The sequence below is a fragment of the Notothenia coriiceps genome, unplaced genomic scaffold (genome assembly GCF_000735185.1).
Source record: "Notothenia coriiceps isolate Sejong01 unplaced genomic scaffold, NC01 NC01_scaffold00003263, whole genome shotgun sequence".
Taxonomy (NCBI): domain Eukaryota; kingdom Metazoa; phylum Chordata; class Actinopteri; order Perciformes; family Nototheniidae; genus Notothenia; species Notothenia coriiceps.
The window spans coordinates 6473-30818 of record NW_011335964.1 but is presented as its reverse complement, the minus strand read 5'-3'; the positions used below and the strand labels follow the sequence as shown (position 1 = coordinate 30818).

Here is a 24346-nt window from a genome sequence, read left to right as displayed (position 1 = left end):
TTTCCCTTTATAAAAGGCTACACATTGTAGCTCATTATTCCTATTTGTGTGATGCCATCTCTCTGTAAATAATGATTATGATAATGATAATTACTATTATCCTATTTGTTTTGGAGTCCAGACTGATGCGTCTGCTCGTTGCCTCCATCGACTCTCTCGACACTCGACTACCTGACTGTACACCAAACTCGCTGCGCTCTGACCACTGCAACTTTTGCAGAGACTCCTCACTCCACAGACATGTCGCACAATAGCTGAAGTAAAGCTGTCACCGTCCGCGGCTCATCCTCCGAGCCTCCACACACACACCGCAGCCGGCTCTCCATTGCACCGCCTGTCCTCTGTCGCTCCCCTCGCGTCGGACCGTACCTTTTGGAAACGCCTGGATATGAATTATGAGCATTTTCCTCACTAATGAACTCGGCCAGTAATGCAGGAGACCGCGGCGACTCTCTCATCACTGTTTCAAGATGGCAGATTTTCATTGAGTTTTGAACAGAAATCTCGCTTTATTGTTCTGCCATGAATAACAGAAATCCTTGCACCGATGGCCCCTGTATACGAAGGTAAGATGCTTTTGAAAATGTGCTGTCCCCCCCCCCCCCCTGTGCGGAGCTCTGTCACTGAGCCTACTGTATCAATTGTGATACAATTGCGGCTGATACGGAGAGAGAGATGGGATGCACCCTGTCCTCTTCCTGTAAAAACATTACATCTATATTTACATTATGTTATCTAAACCTTCCATAACTAGGCTGTCATGTTGCCTGCAGATCGGTGCATTACTGCTGATAATCTTAGTCAAAGAATACGAGTAAATACTCAGATTGAGCTGCCAGACTGAGCTGTGTCCGTTAAAATAGCGTTGATAAAGCAGTAAATGCTCCAAAAACAAATATGTTTTTAACATAAAGCAGTGAACAGGCTGTAAATGTTGTTTTGTCAATCATGTTTGTTCGTGGTTAAAATTAAAGATCTGCTGAAGAAAGAATTAAAGGTCGATCAGTGCGAGTCTCGCCTACAGTATGTCATTCTCCTATCTCCGATTATTCCAGACCATTATTAACACAGACTGACTTTAGATCGTTAATTGCATCTGTGAATTAAACATTTATTTTTTATTTTTTATTCCGGGAAAAACGAGGCAAGCTTAAATAGAAGCGTGTATTCGCTATCGCTACAGCAGCTGTGACTAATCCAATTGAAAAAATGCTACCCTGCATGCTTCCCTAAATTGTTTGCTGTCATACAGGTTTTGTGTTTCTTCTATTCTAAGAGAGTCTAACACACACAAACAATGTGTTTACTTCGTTGCAAGGTTGGTTATACATGTTAAACATTGCCACTATATTCCGTGCATGATCTTGTGCACAGTGGATAGGATAAATGCTACTTCCCAAATTACACTAATATAATTAACTGTATTATCAAAGACGGCTTTTAGTATAATAACATTGCGATGTTACGTTATGTTGCTTTAATTCCGCTGTAGTAATGTTTCATTCAGAAATATACCTACTGTAACCCGTAGAGATGCTTTTCTGACATAGCCTACAATAAGACAGATGACCTGTAACAGTATTTATCAAGATGGCTTACATGCGGATCACAAGCTTATGCAAACAAAACAAATGATGACCCCTTATATTTCTAATATTTATTTTAGAGCAACCCAATGTTTGATATCTTCTCGTCTACTCTGTAGTCCCTCTGCTGGTGTAAAAGGGGAGCCCTTCTTTTCTATTAAAAACTACTATTGAGAAAAAAGAACTATTGAAAAGTGATATTACACATTTTAGAGTGGTATAAAAAATATCACACACAGAAGTATGCTCTAATATATAGATAGAATGTTGAGGTTATTAAATATGCTGCTATAGAAGAAGATACAGTATTATGAGTTTGTTACAGACTCCTCACTGCAGTCATGTCATGTCACTATAGAAACATCGTGGTGATTTTTCATCATGGGTGTTGAAGCCTACAGGCATGGCTCGAGACGACAGGCGTTTCAACATGAAAAGGAAAGTTGAAATGAGACTCCTATGCAAAAAGGTAATTAGTGTAAATTACATTCCCCGGCTTCCCCCCCTCACCACGCAGAGGAGGAGAAGGGAAGAGAAGGAGGCGGCAGGGGGAATTAATTACCTTGCCTGTCCTCCTCAGTGTTGGAGAGGCCTGTTATGTAGAGCAGTCATGGAAATGACCAAAGTCTCCTATGGAAAATGGGTTCGGGGGGGCCAGGCACAGAGTAGAATTAGACCGGCTATTATGGTGATTACTCACCCTGGGCTACAGGGCAGCTAATAACTTAAATCTATATGATGAACTGCTTCCTTTGATGGTAAAGAGTTGAGCTTGTTGAGGAAAAACACTTTACAGTAGACATTTGTTTGCTTAACTTGATTTCACATTAGTAGGAATTATGTGTTTTAACACGGTGGAGACTTTCAGGAATGTTTAGAAGCTGATAGTCACGGTTGTGTCCATGTTCGTGTTTTTGTTCCATTTTTTCGGTGTTTGCCTTTGGTCCTCTCAGCCCAGACAGAAGGCCATCAGGCGGCGGTGTGATCACCCTGGGAGCCCTCTCTCATAACCCAAACTGACACCTTGATGGATGTCGGATGAACGGAGCAGGTCCAGCAGCCCCCAGCTGTGGAAAAGCTAATATTCACACACCGCAAACCCTGCCTGCCCGCCTGCTCTCTTCCCTGGCTAGATATTGGTTGTGCGGTGTGCTCTTGCCTGCATGTGTGCATTTGTCTCTATCTGCGTCCGCACACATGTGCCATCAACCCATTTGTAGGGCAGGCCTGCAAGAGGATTAGACGGCTGCAGAGCTGGGCACCAGGCAGGAAGGCAACTTAATTTGCCTCTTGCAGGTCAGCCGTTATATTCCAGAGAGGACTCATTCATTCATTCACACCTGGAAAAACGGACAGAGTATGACTCAGAGGCTGATGATGATGATAGTGTTGACAGACACTGCAGCATCACAGGCAGATGAATGTTTTATCCATCCACACGGCCATTATGAGTTAATGCAACTTTGAATTACCATGGTTTCCAGGTATGGGGAGTACACCCTGCCCTTGTTTTAGAGGAAGTTCCTCCTCTGAGGACAGAAGGAAAGGCTTTCCCAGAAACTGCTCTCAACTCTCCGTCTCCCTCCCGCTTCCCTCTCACGCTTGTTTGGACCCGCTTGATTGATATCTTCCTCACAGGCCGCGACCCAGGCTTAGACTCCAAGGTTGCAGCTTTTTAAACTTTGATTAGAATTGCAGGAAGAACCCTGGGGGCCTTTGGGGGGGCCGCAGCCCGTGTTAGAGTCAGGGGAAGCGAGGAGGGTCTCTCTTCCTGACTGTTATGACAAGCAGGGTGGTGTGTTTAGCTCTTCACTGTCCACAACGGAGAGAGGGAAAACCTGCGGAGGGATGATAGTTAAATGGCTCACAGGAAAGAGCAGTCATCACTCAAATCCTTGTACCATTGTGAATGTTTACCTCTTGTTTCTCACTGTCACTCAGCAGCTGTTTTGATCTGTTTGCTGACCCTATACATCACCTCATGACTTGTGGTTTTGAAGGCGGTTCCTCCGCAGGATTATGAAAATGGATAAGCTGTCTTTACAAGTATCGGTTTTGTATTATTCAAAGCTTCCTATCTGAAAAGGAAAGAGAAATCCAGTGTTCAGGGATTCTTTGTGCTATTGATTTGTTGAAGCATTTAGTAGAAAAAGCAGAGGCTTTGGAGGGAGATAGAATGTGAGTTTTGTTTAAGCCAAGGTGTGTGTGTAGCTCTCAGATGAAGACGAGGGGATATGTGAGCTCTCTGATGTGCTGAAATAGTTCACAGGTGTGATCTGAGGGTTTTGAAAACAGATGAGGGGGGGAAGGGGGGACGTCAGACTGAACCGAAATGACAGGTTAGTAGAGGCCAGTCTGACACAGGAGGCCCAGCCTTGAATATGAGCAGGATACTTCCTGGATATTTCAACAGTCCCAACTTTTCATATACTCCTTTCAGCACATTTGTCTGGAGTGAAACTGCCTCCAGTACTCCAGCACATCATTCTTTGAGCTCTTTTTCTCTCTTTTTTTTTAGCTTGAGGGAAATTCAATTGAGATGCGATGGGACTTTGCAATTCTCATTTTCTCTTCAGTCAGTAAGCCTCCTGTTTTAGTGCTTCTGCCATATGCTTCAGACCTCTCTCGGAAACGACTCCGAAAGCTGGGCTCTGAGGTCCTTGAAGCGGGAGACCACATCAATTGCTGACATTAGTTGTTTTATATCGGAGGGTAAGGGGGAGGCTGGCTGAGATGGAGCTTCTACTCTGTTGACTGCTTACACAAGGCATTTCCGTGTTGGTTGTCATGCATGTGTGAAGGCCTTTTTTCCCCCTGCACTGTTGTTTCACACTGTGTTTGGTGTCAGCTTGTGTGGAACAGCTGCCTCTGGCTCTGAGTAGCTGTGTAACGACTCCAGGCTCTGTTAAAGGAGGATCCAGTGTAGCAGGCGTCTTGTTGCTGGCCTGTAATACAAAAGATTGTATGAGTTGCAAATATTAAGGCCTGCAACTAACAATAACTTGTACCGCTCAATTAATTCCTTTCAAGATCAATCAATACATCATTTGTTCAGAAAATGTCAGAAGAATGTGCATCCCGATTTTTTTAAGACCAAGGATGTCCTTAAATGTCTTTGTTCTTTCAAAAAGCTAACAATATTAAGTCAATAGAATATAACGCATAGAAAAGCATGAATACTTCATATTTGAGGGACTCAATACAGTGTTCTACTGTACCATTTTCTCATTAAAAAAGCAAAACAATAATTAAATGATCAGAAACGCTGGTTATTATTCTTTTGACAATCCACTAATTGATAAACCATTCAACAGTTGCAGCTCTACAAGTATCTGATATCTGCATTTATAAAAACCATGATAGTGCCTGGATTCCTGTAAAAACAAGCAACCCCTAATTATTTGACTGCTGAATGTGTAATTTGTTCCCTAAATGGATTAGTAGCATTTTGGAAACAATTTTACTTCTCTCAGCAGGATGCCGCATTAACTTAAAAAATGTTCCACCTTTTTGTATTTTAAGGATCTGCGTGGGAGACAGAAATAAATGAATGTCTCTCTTAAATCTAGATAACCTCCTCTTGCTAAAAGTAAAGTAATAACGGCACTACAGCGAGGATGAGAGCAGCATCTGTTGAAAAAGCACTGAGAGTCTCTGCACCTTATGACACATCCAATGCTTTGATCCGCTATGAGAGCCACGGTTCAGACAAAGGTTCACATGTTACTGCTTCTCAACACAGCACAGGGTGAATGAGGCCTTTTGTTAACTGGGGCCTGCTAAGCAATAATTACACAGGGATTCCTTGAGCATAAAGGGCACTTTATATGCTCAAGGCGTCAATTCCTTTTTTTTATATATACAGTATATTCAAGTGGATTATAATGCACAGTGCAGAATGAGCATGATCTGCATGTTAGTCGTATGCCATGTATCGCATGCAGACTTTGCAATCGTCACTTGCCAATGACCAATCCAATTCCCACCCCCGCGTCCGCCCCGCCCCCACATCTAGCTCTTATCTGCCCTTCCATCCCGCTCTGTTTGTTGATAAGCCGAGAGGCCATTGGCCAGCGCACATCATGCCCATGTGACACTTCACAACAGCCTGATGGCCAGATTGGAAGCCCCCATTTATGTGTGTGTGTGTGAGAGGTCTACTGTAGCTTTTTTGTTCTCCCTAATCATGACCCCCACCCAAAAAGCCCTCAGACTCCCGTCAGACTTGCTTCCCGCCTCACTCCCCCCCTGGCTTGTGTTATTGCCATCACTAACCCCCCACACTAAACCACCAGCTTGTTTGTTGCGCCCGTTGTCCCTGGTCTTAATCCTATTGTTTGTGATAATGTCCCCCCCCCCATTACGAGTCCATTTGACATCGCACCCTCTGGAAGAGAGCTGACGCTGCTGGCTAATTTGGCATTTCAACTTGACAAGTCACATCGCACATGCACATGGTGAAGCTGGTTAAAGAAAGTTGAACAAAGCTCTGACTGTGGTGCAAAGATGGCAAATGATGTAAGGTGCTACAGCTGGATGGTTAGGAAAACTCTGGCGCTGAAAGCCACTTCATTTAAACAAAAGACCCAAACCGTGTCTCTCCATATTATATGAAGCGAGGAGTGAGAAATGGTTTCGCAGGTTTTAATCAAGCCTCCCGTAACCCCCACACTTTCTTTTCTTCCGACTGAAGGAGACAGGGTGGGAGGGTGAGAATAGAGATTGATCAAATAATAAAATGAACAGTTATGGATTGAGTTGAGCAGGACGATTGGGCCACTGAGGTTGGCGTTGTTAGGGTACACACGCTCATATTCATTAACAAAGACACAGCTACGGGCTCTGCAATGACCAGCCAATGTGTGCGTCTGCCAGCCCCATCACCACTCCTGGCTCCGGACCCTCTCGGTCATGGAAGGGAAGTGGAGCGATGGGTGGCTGCTGGCGGCCCCTTCACAGATGGCTGCAGGTACAGCGCTACGCTTGGCTGGAAACCAAAGGACTTCAAAGCTCAGAAGAACGCTGAAGCCCATTTCGGTCCAGAGCCAGGAGGCAAAAGGCACAGAACAGAAAAAGAAGACGGCAATAGAGTAAGACGAGGTAGTCAAAAGAGTCAACAGGCATGGCAAGGAGCAGCTTTAGCCCCTTTCCTGTCCTCACGTTCGTTCTCATATACTTACCTTATGTCATGTATATTGTCTCTCTACATGCTGTGTTATTACCATTACTGGGAAATACATTATAATGGTGCATCCCAATTCTAGTTAGAAATGAAAAAAAAGTGACTGCTCTAGAGATGTGTCCCTCCCTCTCAAAAGACGTTTTTTTTTTGGTTCAGCCCGGGGTTTCTCTTTGGAATCCTGCATTTCCATGAAAATACTTAGTAGACTAACAAGTAACACATCTAAAGGAACAGGAGGTAGAAGTGACTACACGTGCTGATGGAAATCTCTCGTTTTAAATACACATTTAAAGTCCTGAAGTTTGGAGAAATGGTCTCTATCTATTTAATATTAACATTTCGGGAGCAAAATTATTTCTTCATTACTTGCTGAATTTGTATGAGCTTTAAAAGGATAATGTAGAGAGAGAAAGAGGTGTTAAAAGTCATTGATTAAATTAAAACATTTTGTGGCTCCTCTAATATTGCTTCAGTACTGACATGAAGAAGCGCAGAATAACTTAACTAAGAAGTATCTCCTCACAGTAAGACATTTTGTTGCATTTAATTGCAATACAAGTGAATGATTATGGTTGTTAAATGGCAGTTCAAATTGTTTTCATATAATAAAAGTTTATAGAAATCGTTATGCTTTTTTGCATTCCTATTCTTTATTCAGCAAGCTTCAAAAAGCTTTTTTCTCAGCAATTATTGTTGGGAAAAATGTTACTCATCCACTCACTGTGTAAGTATGTCTTAGTTTAAGTATGCTTTCATGGTAACTCGACTAAACAGAATTCATGAACAGCAATACCTGATTATATTTCTGGGCCCAAGTGTTTTGCAAAACAGACTGCACACCTTTTAGAGCCACTCCTGACTTCAAAGCTTCAGGCACCATGATGGCCAGCCAGCAGCTCTGCCTGGCAGCCTTTTGTACTGACCCCCCTTTCAGCCTGAGGGACAGAGAGGGAGGGAGAATGGCAGGGAGACAGGGATTGACAGAGAGGGAGGGCAGCTTGGGTGGAGGGATGAATACCCCCTTGTCAGGGCCCATGGGCCTCAGGGGCACTGCTAGAGGTCAGAGGGGTTTAGGGGGGGGGGGTTGGCAGCTTGGTTAGGAGGTATGGGGGTCAGTGGTCTAAGAGGGATTTCCGTGGTAGTGGCGGTATTGGGGGTCTTAGATCTCACCCCTCGTCTCCTTTAACCTGTCTCCTTCTTACATCTGGGATCAGCACCGCCAGGATAGGCGCCCGGTCTCCTCCGCTCCCCTGACGGGGCCCAGCAGCTGCTAACACACACTCAAATATGCTCCCACCCCTCCATCCTTTTAGAGAGGCTAGCCCAGAGAAAGGCTAACCGTTGACCTTTAGCCATGTGAACCTGTTCTCTTTCCTTCACTGAACCAAAGCAATCCTGGCCAGGCAAAACATTTTGTTTTTGTGAGGAGGAGTTCTGCATTCATAAGCATTCGACTAAAAAATATTTGGACGTGTTGTTGTTGCTGAGATGGATATCACTTAATGCTCAGTTAAGTGCCATCCGTTTCAGTAACATTAACCTCTTTCACTTCCCCTCAACGTTTCAATAGCCTGGACAACAAATACATCGGCTAGGCTAACTCACTAATAGCATTCCCATCTTTTTTCACAGTGAAGCATCTTACAGTATGATTAATCATTATTTACTAGCTTCCCACAGGTCATCTTTTCCATCTGTTGAAATCCCTCTCAACCACTACTCAGCCGGGACTTTAGAAACAGCTCAGAACACAGGAACAGACCCAAACTGGCAAATTCTTACAGTAAATGGATCTTGTTTCATGTAATTTACCAAGGAAGTACTAAAACCAGTAACTAAACCAACAACTCTTCTTCTTTTGAAGGTGTTTCTGCCATCTAATTCAAATGTGTGATCCTGCATACTCAGTGTGTGGGCGTTAAACCAACGGTCAGAATAGCCATTTCCTGCCTGGCTTTGGCTGCTATTTGCGAATGTGAGGACACTGTAAATATAATCGGCTAAAGCCATGATTTTTCACGCTAAATCAGACACAGAGGCTATGTTGGCTAGCCATCTTTATTACCTCAGCTCTGTGGCCAAAAACACTCAAGACAGCCCTGTTCACGTCACACTGTCAGTTGGATTAAGGGCACATATGCTTTGCTAAATTGGTATGTGAGCATGTGTTTGTGTGTGCTGCTATAATCTTTTGAAAGCTGTTTGAATATATAGCATAGTGGGCCTCCTTACGCTGTCAAAGATAGAAAGCCACAGAAGGAGGGTTAAAAAGAATAACGATGAAAAAAGATTAGGAGATTAAAAACATTTTATCAAGCATGTATATGGATGAGTCGCCTGCAGTATGAGCAGGGTTGGATGTTGAGGCATTTTAAGAGAGAGAAAAAAGGCCTCAGTAGTCTAAATTAGTCTGATCTATGGCCTTAATAGGCACAAAGCAGCAGCTTCACACAGTCTGCTGAAATACCACACACTCTTGTCGCCTGGGGAGGCATGTGCACCATCTCCTGTTAGTATTTGATAGCATTGGGAGGTGAAGTAAAGTTGGGGAGACAGGGGAGCAGGAGGCCAACCGCATTTGGGGGTTATAAAGAGCTCTGATGTGAAGAGAAGTGGCCTGTTTCTTCCTCACTCTGTCGTATTTGGGGCACTAAAAAGTGGGCTTTTCTTTCACAGGCATCAGCACTAATAACTATCAATTTCACTGACGCGACTCATCCTGATACAACGGCTTGAGGATATCTTCCAAAAAAAGTGATTCCTCTTTTTCAACTAACTGAGAGCTGACACTAACAGCCAGACAGTGGTAGTTTATTATTACCAGATGTGGATCAAACAAACAAGTACGGCTGTGTTTTGGAAATACAGGAAGTGGTGCCGCTGCCTGAGTGTGATTGGTCCCCAGGTGCCTGGTCAGGTTGGACTGGTTTCTCTGTTGTCAGGGTTCATCGCAGGATTTCCAAGGGGTGGAGCTTCAGATAAACCCCTCTGGGTGTGAGTTGGGGTAGTGACTCGTGTGTTGTTACCACACAACTAAGACATTAGCACTTTGACATAGTTGAGTAAGTTAGAAAAAGTAACCGGTTGGAGTTCCAGAAATGCAAGGATGCATGTCTGTGGGTACACGCCTGTACTGACACCTGCACACACACACATTCTGCTCACTTCCAGAGAGACTTGTTTGTGTAGTGTTGGGTGCATCCAACAAGCAAGAAGGGCATTATTGCAGCTGTGGGATATCAAAGCAGAAGCAGACTTTGACCTCGGAGTTCAAGAACACACCCAAAACCAATTCTTAGTAGTCTGTTCCGTGGGACAGGGCAGGGTGGGGGCAATGATGCCGTGTAGTGATACCTCCAATGCCACTTTCCATATCGATTGCTTTCAGTTTTACTCTGCAGCAGTTCGATTTTATTTTAATTTGCACTTTAAATCAATAGTTTACATACAAACTCCAAAATTGTAGTAAAAAACAACTATTAATCTAATTCTTCAGATTTAATAATCATGTTAGTGGGGTTAATACAAATCTGAACCTCACCTCGTGAATACCTGTTCGAAATACATAAGGCAGCCCACTCATAAATAAAAAGGATCACATGGATATTTTTTTTCTGCTGTAACTTTTCTTTGAGAATACAATTATATTTGCGTGTCCAGGAAGAGGTTAGTCCCTTCATTAATAAAATTAAGGTCTCTGTCTCTAAAGGTTCTTCCTTTACAAACCTCATTCTCCTCCTGTAGCCAACAGGAGTCTGGCTCCTTGTGTTTGTGTATGTATGCATGTGTGTGCCTCTTCGTGTTTCATTTTGTGTTTGCATATCACTGGCTTTTGTCCTTCACTTACTGAAGCACCAAACCTCAGGTTGCTTTGCGTTGCAAGGGCAGCAAAACAAGGCCGCCGTTCACTGTAGATTACAGCGCAACATAGCCAGCACGCTACAAAATCTATACCGCTCTGGCCTCCTCCCAAATCAATTTGCCGTTGTACAATGTTTCCTTCCCACATTGTACTCATCAGTGTGTCCTCCCCCATTGTTGTCTGTGTTGGGTTAGTGTTTCTTGCTTGCACTTCTCATATGTTGATCTCATTATTGAACGTTGTGTCCAGCTGTCATTGTTGATCCTAATGACATAAGAGGAAGTGCGGTGCAGTGGGGCGTTTCTCGCTGTGTGTACATGATAAGCATTCTGGAGAACTGCTGCTTATCAGGTGTGTGTGTCCCTGCATGGCCCAGCACTGTGTTTGCAAGTGTAGTCAGCACAGCGTGATGTATGCAGTGGATGTCAATGGTAGTGCAGTGGAGCCGTGAGTTAACAGGTGCCATCGGTTTGTGGTTGCTCACGTTTTCCTTTCATTATAAGCTGCCACACAGGCGGCCTCGCACACACAGAACAAACTGTTTTTCTGTTCTACATTCAGCGTTTTACTTCTGCTGCAGCAAGGGTCTTTTCTACAAGGCCTTTTTTTCTTTCTTTCTTTCTTTCTCTCTCGTGGTGGGGAGGAAGTTGGTTGCTGTGCTTTGTACACTTGCTACACTCGTGATTTGATTAATAAGAAATCCAGCTGAAGCAGAGCCTCTCTGCCGAGCCAGTTCTCCTCCCCCCTCGCGCTCCTCCTCATCTCGCGCTCCTCTCCTCCACCCTGTGCCTTGGTTCAGCGCCTGGTTAGGCTGACCTGGCAGTATAAACAAGGCAAATGTTTTTTGTCTCACACCAGCCATTTTACGACCATACTTACAGCATTTATGGCACCCTCCTTATCTAGCGTCAGTTACCCAGAGGGGCCAGGTTTAGCTGCTTTACTTTAGGTTAGAAGTGTTATTTTTTTTTACTTCAACTAGACAAGTTATTATTGCTTAGTTTATGAGAGAAATGCTTGTTAGTATTGCTCTGATCTTGCTTGTGTATCTAAGCATGTGCATTTGCACGAGTGCTGACCCATCATGTTATCTTGCAGCTAACACAACATGTTGTATCTTTGGCTGTTTGCTTCCAGGAAAGGGAGAGTTGAGGGAGTGTCACATTTACTGCCGGCATGTTGCTGATTTACGAGTCCTGTGGCGTCTGTCAAACAACATTTACATTTTCCTCTTACGCTGTCAATGTGCTCGATGGATATTTGCCCCTCTTTTGTGCGTTTGTAAGAGAGCAGCTAGAGACATGGCGAGCCAATTCCGACTGGTCAAATACTGTGGGCAGTTGAGCATGCAGGCTGATGGAGCAGCAGCCTGCATGGCAGTATCTCCCCATGAGCTTGTCTGATGCATTATTCTATAAATAAGCAGAGATGAGAGAGCTAAAAAGGCAGACAGGGTGGTCAATAGTGGATGGGGGAAAGAGAGACAGAGAGATGGAGAGAGAGAGACCATGCCGTGTCGAGCTCCAGCTCCCCTACTGAGGGCAGAACTCCAGGATAGACTGCTCAGTGTGGACAATATGTTCCTCTTCAGTGGTGCGTTCACTGTTGTGCTTAACCCGAAAGTCACTGCTACAGGTTTTCCACCAGTGGTTTTGTTGGGTATTATGCCCATGCCCCTTTACATTTAAATGCAGATGGATGATAAATGAAAATAAAACTTGAATGAATTAAGCAATTGCAGATGCTTCTATACTGAAACTGATAACTGAGTGGCAGGAATGGGATTGCCATGATTATACATGCCAGAGAAATGTTGATGAACGTATTGTCCCACCAAAATATGCTTCAAAATCTTAAAATGGAAAACAATTTTAAATACGGTCATTATATTTCATGAGGTCAACTGACTTAGATAAAAAACTAAACAAAATGGCATCATTGTGACTTTGTGAGTCTTATCTTTTTGTTTTATGATCATTTATGTATTTTTTGTATCTCTACCAAGATAGCGAGCTAGATAGCTTTTTCATGAGGATATTCACTATAATAATAAACAATAATGGAAATTCTCCATGATATGAGTGCTTTTTATAGTCTCATCCCTTAAGTCAACCCAATGGATCCGCTATGGGAAAGTATGGACTCACTGTAAGACACTATCATTCCAAATAAAGGAATGTCTTTTTGAACAATCATGTTCCTCCAGAGTTTCTCAACATGGTGAACTGAAGCTCTTCTGCTTATATTTTATTAAGAGACATTAAGTATTTTTCCCTCTAGTTTGTGTCAGGTGTTTCAAAAAGGAATGGAGGTGCAGTGAGAAGTGCTCTGGCAAGTACATGCAAACTACGGCGAAGGGTGTTATAATGCTTTGTCTAGACAGTCAGAAGTCATTTCATTTGGCTGTGATTCAACCCTCTCCCCACCCCTCAGTCCTGCAGACACTGGGATGTCCAGTAAAGAGACAGGGTCATCAGAGCATCTCAGTCGCTGTCGGTAGCCATTAGACCTAAGGAAAAAGTCCAAATATATCTAGACCGGGGAACATCGACCACACAGACCTGACTGACGTCTCTGAAAAGTATCCCAGATAATGGCTGAGGTATCTATTTAAACTTATACCCCTGATTTCTTAAGAAGAAAATAAAGTCCATGTAAAATGGAAGATAAATATGAATATTTCCTTATTTTTTCAGTCTATATGATATTTTACTGAATATACCGCTGACAAAACATCACCATGGTTTGGGTGAATCTTCTTCTCTATTTTCTGACATTTTATAGACCAAAGGATTAATCGAAAGTAAATCAACAGATAATGAATATAATCATTAGTTGCCCTGGATTGTAATACATTTATTTTTTATCTCAGATTTAAATCATTTTAAATTATGATTTGTATAAAGCCCAGAGCTTTGAGCAGAGGCATGGATGAGATGAACGATAAGCAGGTTTCATATTAAAATACTATTTGTAATTACAAAGGACTATTTGGCAGGTTTTGGTGGTTTCTAAAGGCGTCCTCATCAATACTCTCTGTCATGTTGTCAGTATAAATGGTGGGTTTAATAAAAGAGAGTAAACAGAAGCAGGTCACAGGCGAGTGTGAGGGCCACTCGCAGCCCCGCTCCCCTTCCCTCCCTTTCAGTACATCTCTCGCCCTCACATGGCATGCAAAACGTCCCTGATCCTCCCCAAAAGAAGATTAACAAAGCCCTGACAGAGAAATAATCTCTCTGAAAACATTGACTCCTACCATTTCAACATGCTGCCTCTAAACAGTGGAAAATGCCGCTCTGGCATGCTTAATTGCAGTATGTGGGACACACAGTGTTCCTTTAGGTATGCTAAATGGAAGGCCTTGGCTACTGAAGGCATTCCAACATTGTAAATGCACAACAATGGACCTTAACAGTTTTGCGCTTGGCATTGGCTTCAGAAATTCAAGTAAACTTCAACAGGACATTTCCATGGGAAGGTTTGTGTTGTTTCTTACAACAGTATAGTGGGTTTGGCAGATTCTAGATCATAAATGTGTTTGAACTTCAGTGTGTATGAAGAATGATTAATGCAGACTGGAGCTGCTTTCCCAATCAAGTTTAATTGGTCACATAGTTGCCTGTGTATGTTGCCATGAGATAACATTCCAGGCGTTTGACCTCTTACTTTTGATCCATTTAATTTCTTATCTGTGTTCCGCCCAGGGCTGTAAACTGAGGTGCTGTTTGTACACATTTAAGTTTTGTGGCAAAAACCAGCTGTGCAGAATTTCAAAAATGTCCTCTTCATTTCTAAATATTTCTGTCAGCTTTCCCATTTTAGGGAAACATGTGTGGCCTTCAGTTCATTGCACCATGTCAAATGAACTCTTTGACCACAGTGTTAAAACTGAGTCAATGAATGACTAAGATCAGGGTTGAAGAGGAATTCATGTGATGCTAATGCAAAGAGCAGCTAGCCTCAATCTGGCCTTGTAAAACCTGAGCTATCCATAATAATGTTGGCAGATATGTAATGCTGGAATTTTCCATAAGAGGAACAAGCCAGCTCTGTGTCTGTCCATCCATCTCTGTGTCCATCAGTCTGTGATTATCCTGTCAGACTCTCAGTCACACACTGCTGACGCTGCTCTGTGACGCCATCCGATCATTCAAATTATTTTTAGCGTAAAGTCCAGGCACAGGAATTGGTAATCCAAGGAGTGACATCTGGCTTCCAGGGTTTATGTGATTAGCAGAGAGCCTTGCCCCTAATAGCCTAGTGGACGATCTTCCTTACCTCCCTGCACTACACGACTGGTCATCATGTGCCGTAGGCACTCAAAACCATTTTTTAAAGTTGATTTTTTTCATATGTGCAATTATCATAGTTGAGACTTAAAAACATTTGTCAGTAAGCATGGAGGAGCTATGCTATAGCTAATGTACAACATCCTACCAAGCTTACAGTTGGCTCTCTTATGTGCAGCTTCAATCCTGCTTCATTAGGGTTAAGACCTGACCGCGCCAATAACTAATAAGTTCAAGTTAGGCTACAGAGGGCCAAAAGAAAATTCTTAAAAAAGGAAAAGGAAAAGAGGTTAGGAGAGATTCAAAATAACAAATGAGGCAAAGTAAAGTGGAGGGCTGCCAACTTCCTACTGAATTAATCATCATCACTACTCAAAGGGCTAATGATGACAAAGTGACCAGGCACGTCCCCTCCTCTTCGCTTTCTGTCCGCATTAGAGAGCCTACCATTTTGGAAGTCCTTCCATCTTGGAGGTGAACGCTCCTCCAATTATCTTTGAGCAGAACAAAACTTTCCCAGTTCTCAAGACGTATATTAAACACACAAAAGCAGCAAAAAAAGTTTAAAGGCTGTCTGCATGCATGGATTTCGTTAGTGTTTGTGTGCGAGCTGCGACTGAAGCGTTCTTTGATTCCTGCATCAGTTGATCAACAGCGAGTTCTAATTGCATCGGTGTTGGCAAAGACAGACTTAGTTTGTTAGCATTGAACTCATTTTGGGTTTACTGGAAACTGTTTAAACATAGCATTGCTAGACGTCTCTTATAATCTTCCTTGTGCTGTAATAATCATTTCAATGATACAAACAAGCCTGTTTGCAAAGCAAGAGATAAAGAAAGGGACTATTTTTGGCCAGTTGTTTGCTTGGAGAAGCGTTTGCTTATTCTGAGGCAGCTTGTTCCCAGGAGTTCAGAGCACAGCCTCGCTACAGTTCTGTTTTGCCTTCTGCATCTGTAGCTGAGAGGGAGTTCCGTGCCCCCCTCCTGTTCTCATAGTTGCTTTAACCACATTTCTTCCTCCACCTTTTCTAAAGTGAGTAATTGTGTAGTAATAAATGCAACGGCTGGGCAGAGTAGTGGGAAAGGAAATTGCAATCATTCCTTGAGACTATTTTGTGGGACTGTTTTTGCGTATGGTTTGTGGTTGCTCTGCCCTCTCTGGAGTGTCCCATGAAAGGATATTATTTTAGTATTCCCTCAGCCTATTTACTTCCCTGCAGATGGGAACAGTGGGGGAATGACGGAGCCCCCTAGGGGACATGGAGAAGAATAAAAAAAATTATTTGAAAAAAATAATAATAATAATGTTTTGCGAGATCTCGCAAAACTTTTAATTTAGCTCAATGTACATCCTGGTCAGTTCGGCTGCTACGGCAACACAGAAACCACAACAATGGAGTTGTTCATCGATTTTACTTTGAGCTTATCTTTCTGCTAAGCATTCCAGCTTTTATTTATGTTATACAGCAATATAAAAAAAAGTCAGTTTATTTAAAAACAAATCAATTTACCAAGAGTTTTGATGACGCAGTATCTGATAAAAAAAAATGCTTCATGAAACATAAAACAATTTAATGCCAAAGCAATGAATGCTTTGGGATATTTTGGAGGTTATTTAATGCTTATTACTTTACTGTGATGGTAAAGAGCTCAAAAGGTTAATATGCTGACTCATCAGATTCAGCGTTTATGCTTGGTGTTTTAATAACCTGCTCTGACCCAAGCTGTCTTTATTTAAAGCTACTGGCTACGACTCGTGTTTCAGACACTCTCAATTTCCTAACCTCTCCCTTTCATCCCCCCCTTTCCTCTCTGCCCCTCCCCTCTGCCCCCCTCTTGTTACAGGTATGGCCTCGCAAGTGCAAGTGTTCTCCCCTCACACTCTCCAATCAAGTGCCTTCTTTAGCGTGAAGAAACTGAAGGTGGAGCAGAGTTGTAACTGGGATATGACAGGGTACGGCACACACAGCAAAGTCTACAGCCACAACAGCAGCAAGAACTTGTCGGCAGCCAGTGGCCCCCTCGGCATCAACAGCTCCCTGCAGGTCGCCAGCTCCACCCTGCCGTACGAGCAGGCACTCATCTTCCCAGCCAGCGTGGGCCACATTGTGGTCGCCTCAGTAAGCAGCACTTCGGGGGCCTTGGCGTCTCTGCTGAGCAGCGCGGGTGGAGGTAGCAACAGCAGCAGTAGTGGTGGTGGAGGTGGCGGCGGCGGCAGTGGCGTTGGTGGCGGGGTTGCTTTTCACAACCTGACGCGCCGGAGCACGGTCAGTCTTCTTGACACCTACCAGCGATGCGGGCTTAAACGCAAAAGTGAGGAGCTTGACAACAACAGCAGTGTGCAGATCGTTGAGGAGCACGGCCGATCGATGATCCAGAACGGAGCAGCCAGTGGAGCCACGGTGGCCACAGTGGCCACCGCCACCTCCACTGCAACGTCCAAGAACAGCGGCTCCAACAGCGAGGGGGACTACCAGCTGGTTCAGCATGAGGTTCTCTGCTCCATGACCAACACCTACGAAGTGCTGGAGTTCTTGGGGCGAGGAACCTTTGGACAGGTGGTTAAGTGCTGGAAAAGGGGCACCAACGAGATTGTGGCGATCAAGATCTTGAAAAATCACCCGTCGTATGCACGGCAGGGTCAGATCGAGGTCAGCATCCTGGCACGTCTCAGCACGGAGAATGCAGATGACTACAACTTTGTTAGGGCCTACGAGTGCTTCCAGCACAAGAACCACACGTGCCTGGTATTCGAGATGCTGGAGCAGAACCTGTACGACTTCCTCAAGCAGAATAAGTTCAGCCCTCTGCCGCTCAAATACATCAGACCCGTGCTACAGCAGGTGGCCACAGCGCTAATGAAACTAAAGAGCCTGGGCCTGATCCACGCTGACCTGAAGCCAGAGAACATCATGCTGGTGGACCCGTCTCGACAGCCCTATCGGGTCAAAGTCATTGACTTTGGCTCCGCCAGCCATGTGTCAAAAGCAGTCTGCTCCACTTATTTACAGTCCAGATACTACAGGTAAGAGCTGAAACTTTGGCATTTTAATTATTTTATTATGAAATGGATTTGAAAGAAATTAGGCATTTATGTAACATTGCAGATGCAAAGAGGAAATGGCTTGAAGAAAGTCATGTCCTGTTGTTTGTTCCTGTTCCTGTCCATTCTGTTTGGATGATTATTGTGCTTTTTGCATCTTGTTTGATTTATCCCAGCTTTTATAAGAATGTTTTCCTAGCTGAGATGATTATTTGGCCAAACACCCATGTGATATTTTGCCAACCTTATGAGCTGCTGCTGAAGTTTTCTCTCACTCTTTGCTTGTTACTCTCGTTGTTAACTCCCCTTCCAGTGTGGGATAACATAGTAAAACTCAGAGGCTTGCTGAGTAAACAGCTGCTTTTTTTGTTTAATGCGATAAAACATGTTGCAGTGTTACTTCAAAAAGTTAAAAACCTCTCAAGTTCTTCCAAAACTTGGTGAAACTGGTCAAGACGAGACAGACCGTCAGAAATATTTGAAGAAATTACTTTTTTTTGTCTCTTTGAGAGGTTCATGGGAAAAAAATAGTTTTCCCTATTTTTGGAAGGTGTTTGAAAAGATTTCAGAGAAACTCCCTCATTGAAGAACGGCACCAATCGTGGGGTGGCAGCCTGCCCACAGGCATCTATTCACCCCTCTGCTCCCCAGGCCCCCATACCCTCAGCCCCCCATCACCATCGCGGGCTCCCATTTCCCCAGGGATAGAGATGAGGGGTCAGCCTGGGTTCTCCGGTAATATGTGCCTGTAATCCACACCAGCGGGCCCTGCATTAGAACCAGATGAGTCTTCCTGGGTAGGCCCTTTCCTTTCTTCTTCACAGTACTTCTTAAACAGTATTTTTTCGCCCATAGCAAACAGTGTGTTTAGGTTTCAACGGAGGCAGCGTCAGGGGAACTGTGCGAGGAATCAAACAGTGTCCATATCCGTACAGAGAGGAGCTTTGTTTGGGGCTCAGGCCCGGTGCTGGGGGCCGAGCCAAAGGGAAGAACAGGTGTGAGCCGTGGTACCACACAGTAGATTCAGAGTTTGTTATCTTTGTGGATAGACTTTTATCATATCTGACAGGTGTATTACTTTATATGAGCTATAGTGTTTATTGAACTGGACTTTATAAACACTTCTCCCAGACTGTCTCTTAAATCCACAATATATTAGGATCCCTGTATGGGAATTTGATCGTCAACAGGGCACTGCTGTTATATCAGTTTAAGTAGCTCATCCTGAAGTGAACACCTCTAGTAGCCGGTTGTTGGTGCCCCTGGGCTTTGGGTCAACAAGCAGGCCATAAAATGTTCCTGTTTGTTTTCTCGGGGAGTGACGAGTGGAGGAGAGCGGAGAGATCATCCCTTAATTTCCTCTTGGCAGCAGAAGAGGGGAAAGAAGGCTGGGATTGACCAGAACAATTACCCATCAGCTACCAAAACCAAAACCAGCGCCTTGGTGAAACTAGTTTGAGGCAATGGGAGTGGTGTTTGTGTGTCACATGGTTTGTAGTGTGTGTTGTCTCATTGTGAGGAATGAGGCAAGTCTTACAATTTAAGGAGTTAGCTCATGGGAGATGAGCAGTACGGGTGTCCTAGCATTGCATGCCGTTTGGGCAGCAAACAAACTCCAACTGCGGGTAGAGTTCATGGTGAGTTCAACAGCTTAGAGGAGAACATCAAACCATCTTTGATGACTTCAGAGGAGATGATTGCGCGATAGTTTCTATTTCTGTTGTGAAGACATTACCTGTACAGGGTAGAGATTACATACAGGTGGGATTTGCCAGCTCCAACTTGCTGGCTCTGTGTTTCTCTATATCCTTTACAAAAGCAAAAACATCCCCCTGTCGTCTTCTTTGATATACCGTTTTTTCTGTTGATGAGGAAGAAATAAGATAAGAGATAAGGAGGAATCCTCGAGCCCATTTCAGACATTATACAAACAGAGCCATTAACACTATATGCCAAAGAAAGCATTGCATGTGCTGTAAGAGCCTTGTAAATGACTTATGGATTTTCCACAAGGTTGACTCATGCAAATAAAACACTAGCGTTCAAGGTAAACAAGTGATGTGCAATTTGCAAGAACAGCTCTCAGGGTGCTTATAGTTTCAACTTTGTTCGCTTCAGTGCTTAGTGAATACAGGCTCATGTATCTGAGCTCATCTATCATTGTCAAACAGGCCTGTCTGTGGCACTTATTCACTCAGTGCCACTGTACTTCTTCAATACAGTCGACTATCGTTAAAATATATTATAACCATAAACTCTGTGTTCTTAATTATTGTGTAGATTGTACTTCCTCATCTCAGTAAGTTGTGACCTTAACCTGGTCCTCCTGCATGTATCCTCCTTTCCTCTCCTACTACCCTTCGTCCCTCTAGCCTTTAGCCTCTGACGTAACAGGTAAGCCAGCTAGTCAAGCTTAGCCTTTGCCAGATAAAGGGATTATTGTCTTGTCCCAATTGGGCGTGTTTGTCCTATTTATCTCATCATCGAAAGACCATGGGATGGGGGGAATGCAGCAATATTTTTTAAGTTTTTCTAGATTTTCCTGAGGCAATGCAGCTGGCAGGAGCTGGCCTTGTGGTGGAAGGATGTTAAGAGGAAGACACTTTTCCCCCCTAAGTGATAGTTTGTTTGATTGTCCAAAGGCCTTGTTATTTAGGTGTTGCCAAATGCTGCTCTGTTTTCATGCCTTTAAGTATATCCACTGGAGGTTTGCATGGATCTGAAGCTGGTTCATTGCTGCTTCTTAAGCTTAACATTTGAAACCCAAGCCGGTATACTCAATGGAAATAACTCAAACTCTTCATAACAGACACTCAAATTGAATTTAAGGGGTCAGTATTCCTCAACTTAAAATCTTGAAATGTAGGGGTTTTACATCTGGTTTCTGTAACTTTAGGAAACCGTAAATCTGCCAATCACACCCACTACGTGCAGCGACTGACGAAGGTGAGAATGAATGCAGTGTTTCTTTCTCAAGCTCTCTTTTCATTCTTACTTTTTGTGTGCAACACTATGACCAGCTTTCTGGAGTGACTGTCTGAAAGCCTTTATCCCAGTATTTAGAGCAAATATCGTTTGCGTCAAGCCCCTCTCTTTCTACCCCACCTTTGAGTTTTCTCTGTTCAAACGGCTGTAAACTGTTTTAGCCTCTATTTCCATGGTTCTTTTCTTACTTTTTCTTTTCCGTACCCATCAGAAAGGCTTCCTCGTCGTGGCAGTTTTACAGAGGCTTGCTTAATGGCCACAAAACAGAGGGAAAGAGATAGAGACAGAGCAATTTCCTCTAGTAATTAAACATCCTAATATTAACAACTCAGAAGCCTGAAGCTGTATTGCTCACATGTCAGCGCCTGCCACCTGCACACATCACAGACTTTATACTGCTGGAGAAACCTTCATGTTACATACAGTTGTAGAGCATGAGAATATAGCCTACTAGTCATTGTGGTTGAAAGGAAAATGAGTGTCTGAGAGGGAGGGAAAGGGCTTGTTGATGTCACCAGTGATCTGAAGTGGCCAGTGCTTATCAGTGTGAAGCAAAAGGCCTCTGGCAGAACAGATCTTAATGCATCCGGATGGAAACTTTAAAAAAGGCTCACATTATGGAACTCACTGCACTTTCTACTTTTAGTACCTTTTTATACATGTTAGCAGTGAAGATGGGTGCAGCCAATGCTACGGTAGGATCTCTAGCACTGCCAGCCTGTATGTCGAAAGTAATAACTGATGAAATATGTATCTGCCTCCATCAGGGGTGGTGCAGTCACAGCTCGGGCTGAGTGGAAGACGAACCCCCCCCCCCAACCCACCTGTCTATCTGTCTCTCTATCTGTTGTTAGCGTTGCACAAGCATACAGACAGGGCAGGCGTTCCAGCACATTTACCCTGCCTCCGTGCGAAACATCAAGGGGTGTTTTAATGAATGAGGTTGCTATTAGTTACTGTTCTGTGAAGCGTGTGTTAAACAGTGAGTGTGTGCGTGCTACAGAGGAGGAGAAAGGTGGGTAAACGACAGGATCAGGTTGCCACAGAGGAAAGATGGATTAGAACAGGACAGAAAGGCAGATTCGCTTTGTGGCAGCGGCGGTGTTAATAGTGCAGGTGTTGTTTATGTGAAGATCCTCGAAAAAGTCTCAGGAAAGAGATTGGGAGGTAGGGTGGAGGTGGGGGGTTTGTGAAGAAGGCCCTTGTTTTGCATTCCTAACCAGCACCTGGAACAGCGCTCTTTTTCCGCCAAGCCTTGACAGATTATTACTAATGCAGATGAGATTTCATTAGGTTCTACCTGACTGGGTGTGTGCTGTGACACAATGAGACTTATTTTGCTGACTTTCTGGTTGCTTTCATTATTTATTCTCCAGCTTGTGACCACTCCTCTTGTTGTTGACAGTAGATGCTATTATCAGGAACCGGTAGTAAAAGAGAGCCCCCTAAAATGATAATTACCGCTCTCTGTATTCGCTACTGTGTTTTTTATGACAGTCATAACATCTTAGTATGCATGACAGGATCCTAATAACCTGTTTCTCATTTATAATTTGCCTCTGGGCAGCTTTTGCATGTGTCTCCACAGAGTAGGAGACATGTAGCAGCTAAGCTAATTAACTACAGGTAGTCGAGCATATGCATCGTAACATCTACTGGAGTCAACCGCTCTAAGTCATTTGGGTAAATAATGAATGAGAATTATTTAACTCTGAAGGATAATGTGAACCTGGCCACCTAGCTGACGGATACACATATCTATACACTCTGACAGGCTGCCCTTGGTGTGTGTGTGACTAAGGGGGTGTTTGTGCGACACTGCTAGGGTTGGAGTGTGTGCTGTACGACGAGAAGGAGCTCTCTGAGTTACCCCACATACTTGTCTTTGTTCTCCCTCGCTGTCCAATTTCCATACATTTCCCAGGATATTAAGCTGACGGAAATTAAGCTGCCTTGATAAAACGCAGCGAGACGCCCACTTAAGCTCACTGAGGCTGCAATCTGTCTGCTCTATATTGATTGGCTTATTTAAAACGTAGGATTCTTTCCTCACCTAAGCTTTTGGGGTCGTTAGCAAATGTTGGCAGCACACAAGCAGAAACCTGTTCAGCCTTACAGGTGTTTGCTGCATAACACCGCAGGCTAACGGGGAAAATAATAAAGTGCAAGGTCATTAAAATGTCCAGACTCAACTGTAAGGGTTACCACCACGAAACAATGGTGTTTTTTTTTCCTCTGGCTTAAGGTTGATCATTAACTGGACAGGTAAAGTTTGTCTCAGCAGTGGTCGCATATTAATTTTCCCGCTTGCCACAGATTGGTCTTTCTTTTCTGAGAGTCAAGCACATGTGGGTCGGCAGGGTGATGACTGCCATCAGCGTCTGACTGGCACAGGTGCCCCCGGGTCTAAATAAATCATGAGGCCTCCTGCTGATCCCCCCCTTCCACCATTCCTGTATGCCTGCCATCCCTCCGCAGGGAGCTCCAGACAGGGGGGCAGCCCCCACCTCTGCGCGCTGCCTCGGCTCCTTCCCGCCCACCTTCGCTTTCTCTCCTTTCTCACCTTCCCTTCAGCCCCCCTCACCTCTTCCATCCACTTGCATGAATATTTAAAAGCTAGCACCAGGATGGAAAAATATGCAGCAAGGGCAATGAAGACTTGGGAAAGAGGAAAAAGAGAAATGTCCATTTCGGGACTCGGAATGTCTTTTTTTAGGGGTATCGATGAGTAGTCCAATTACAGAGGGAGAGATTTATAAAGACAGATTAAAACAGAAATGGAGAGAGAGACAGTCCGGGCTGAGAGACGCTGATCCAAGCTATAGCTGTCCAGCTGGGGAGAGGTCCGGGGGGGATTGGGGAGGCCCGGCAGGGACCTGCATTTGGCTCCATGCTGGCTGTGTGTGTGTGTGTGTGTGTGTGTGTGTGTGTGTGTGTGTGTGTGTGTGTGTGTGTGTGTGTGTGTGTGTGTGTGTGTGTGTGTGTGTGTGTGTGTGTTCGGACAGACTGCCACTTTAACAGAGGATGCCTGGTGTGCAGAGGCCCATGCAGGCTCCCATGAAGTTTTCAACAGAACAAAACAGATGCATTTGTTTTCTCAATGGGAGGAATTTGCTAATGTGCATATACAAGGGTAAATAGTTTGGCTAATTTGTGGCAGGCAAGTGACCCCCCCTCTCCTCTCATCTCTCTCTTCATTTAGTATCATCCCTGGCTCAACACACTAACTTGACTTTCCTCTAACTGCCATTTTTAACGGTTTTAACCGCGTGCTTTTATGTTGCTCACTCTTTTTGAAAAATGTGTTCATTTTGTTAGATAGAAGATGTCCGACAGCCCGGTTAGACATAGCTCATATTCGTGGTGACAGTTGTCGCTCTATAAAAATGTTGCTATTTTT

At 43.9% G+C, this 24346-nt stretch overlaps 1 protein-coding gene across 1 annotated transcript; it reads left to right on the top strand.

Moving 5' to 3' along the window:
- Nucleotides 1-227: 227 nt before the first annotated feature.
- On the top strand, nt 228-20916 carry LOC104941184 (homeodomain-interacting protein kinase 2-like). Its single transcript, XM_010766242.1, has 3 exons — nt 228-566; nt 16764-17943; nt 20858-20916. Exons 1-3 carry the CDS (start codon nt 548-550, stop codon nt 20865-20867), a joined length of 1209 nt encoding a protein of 402 aa, XP_010764544.1. The 5' UTR covers nt 228-547; the 3' UTR covers nt 20868-20916.
- The last annotated feature ends 3430 nt before the right edge of the window (nt 20917-24346 follow it).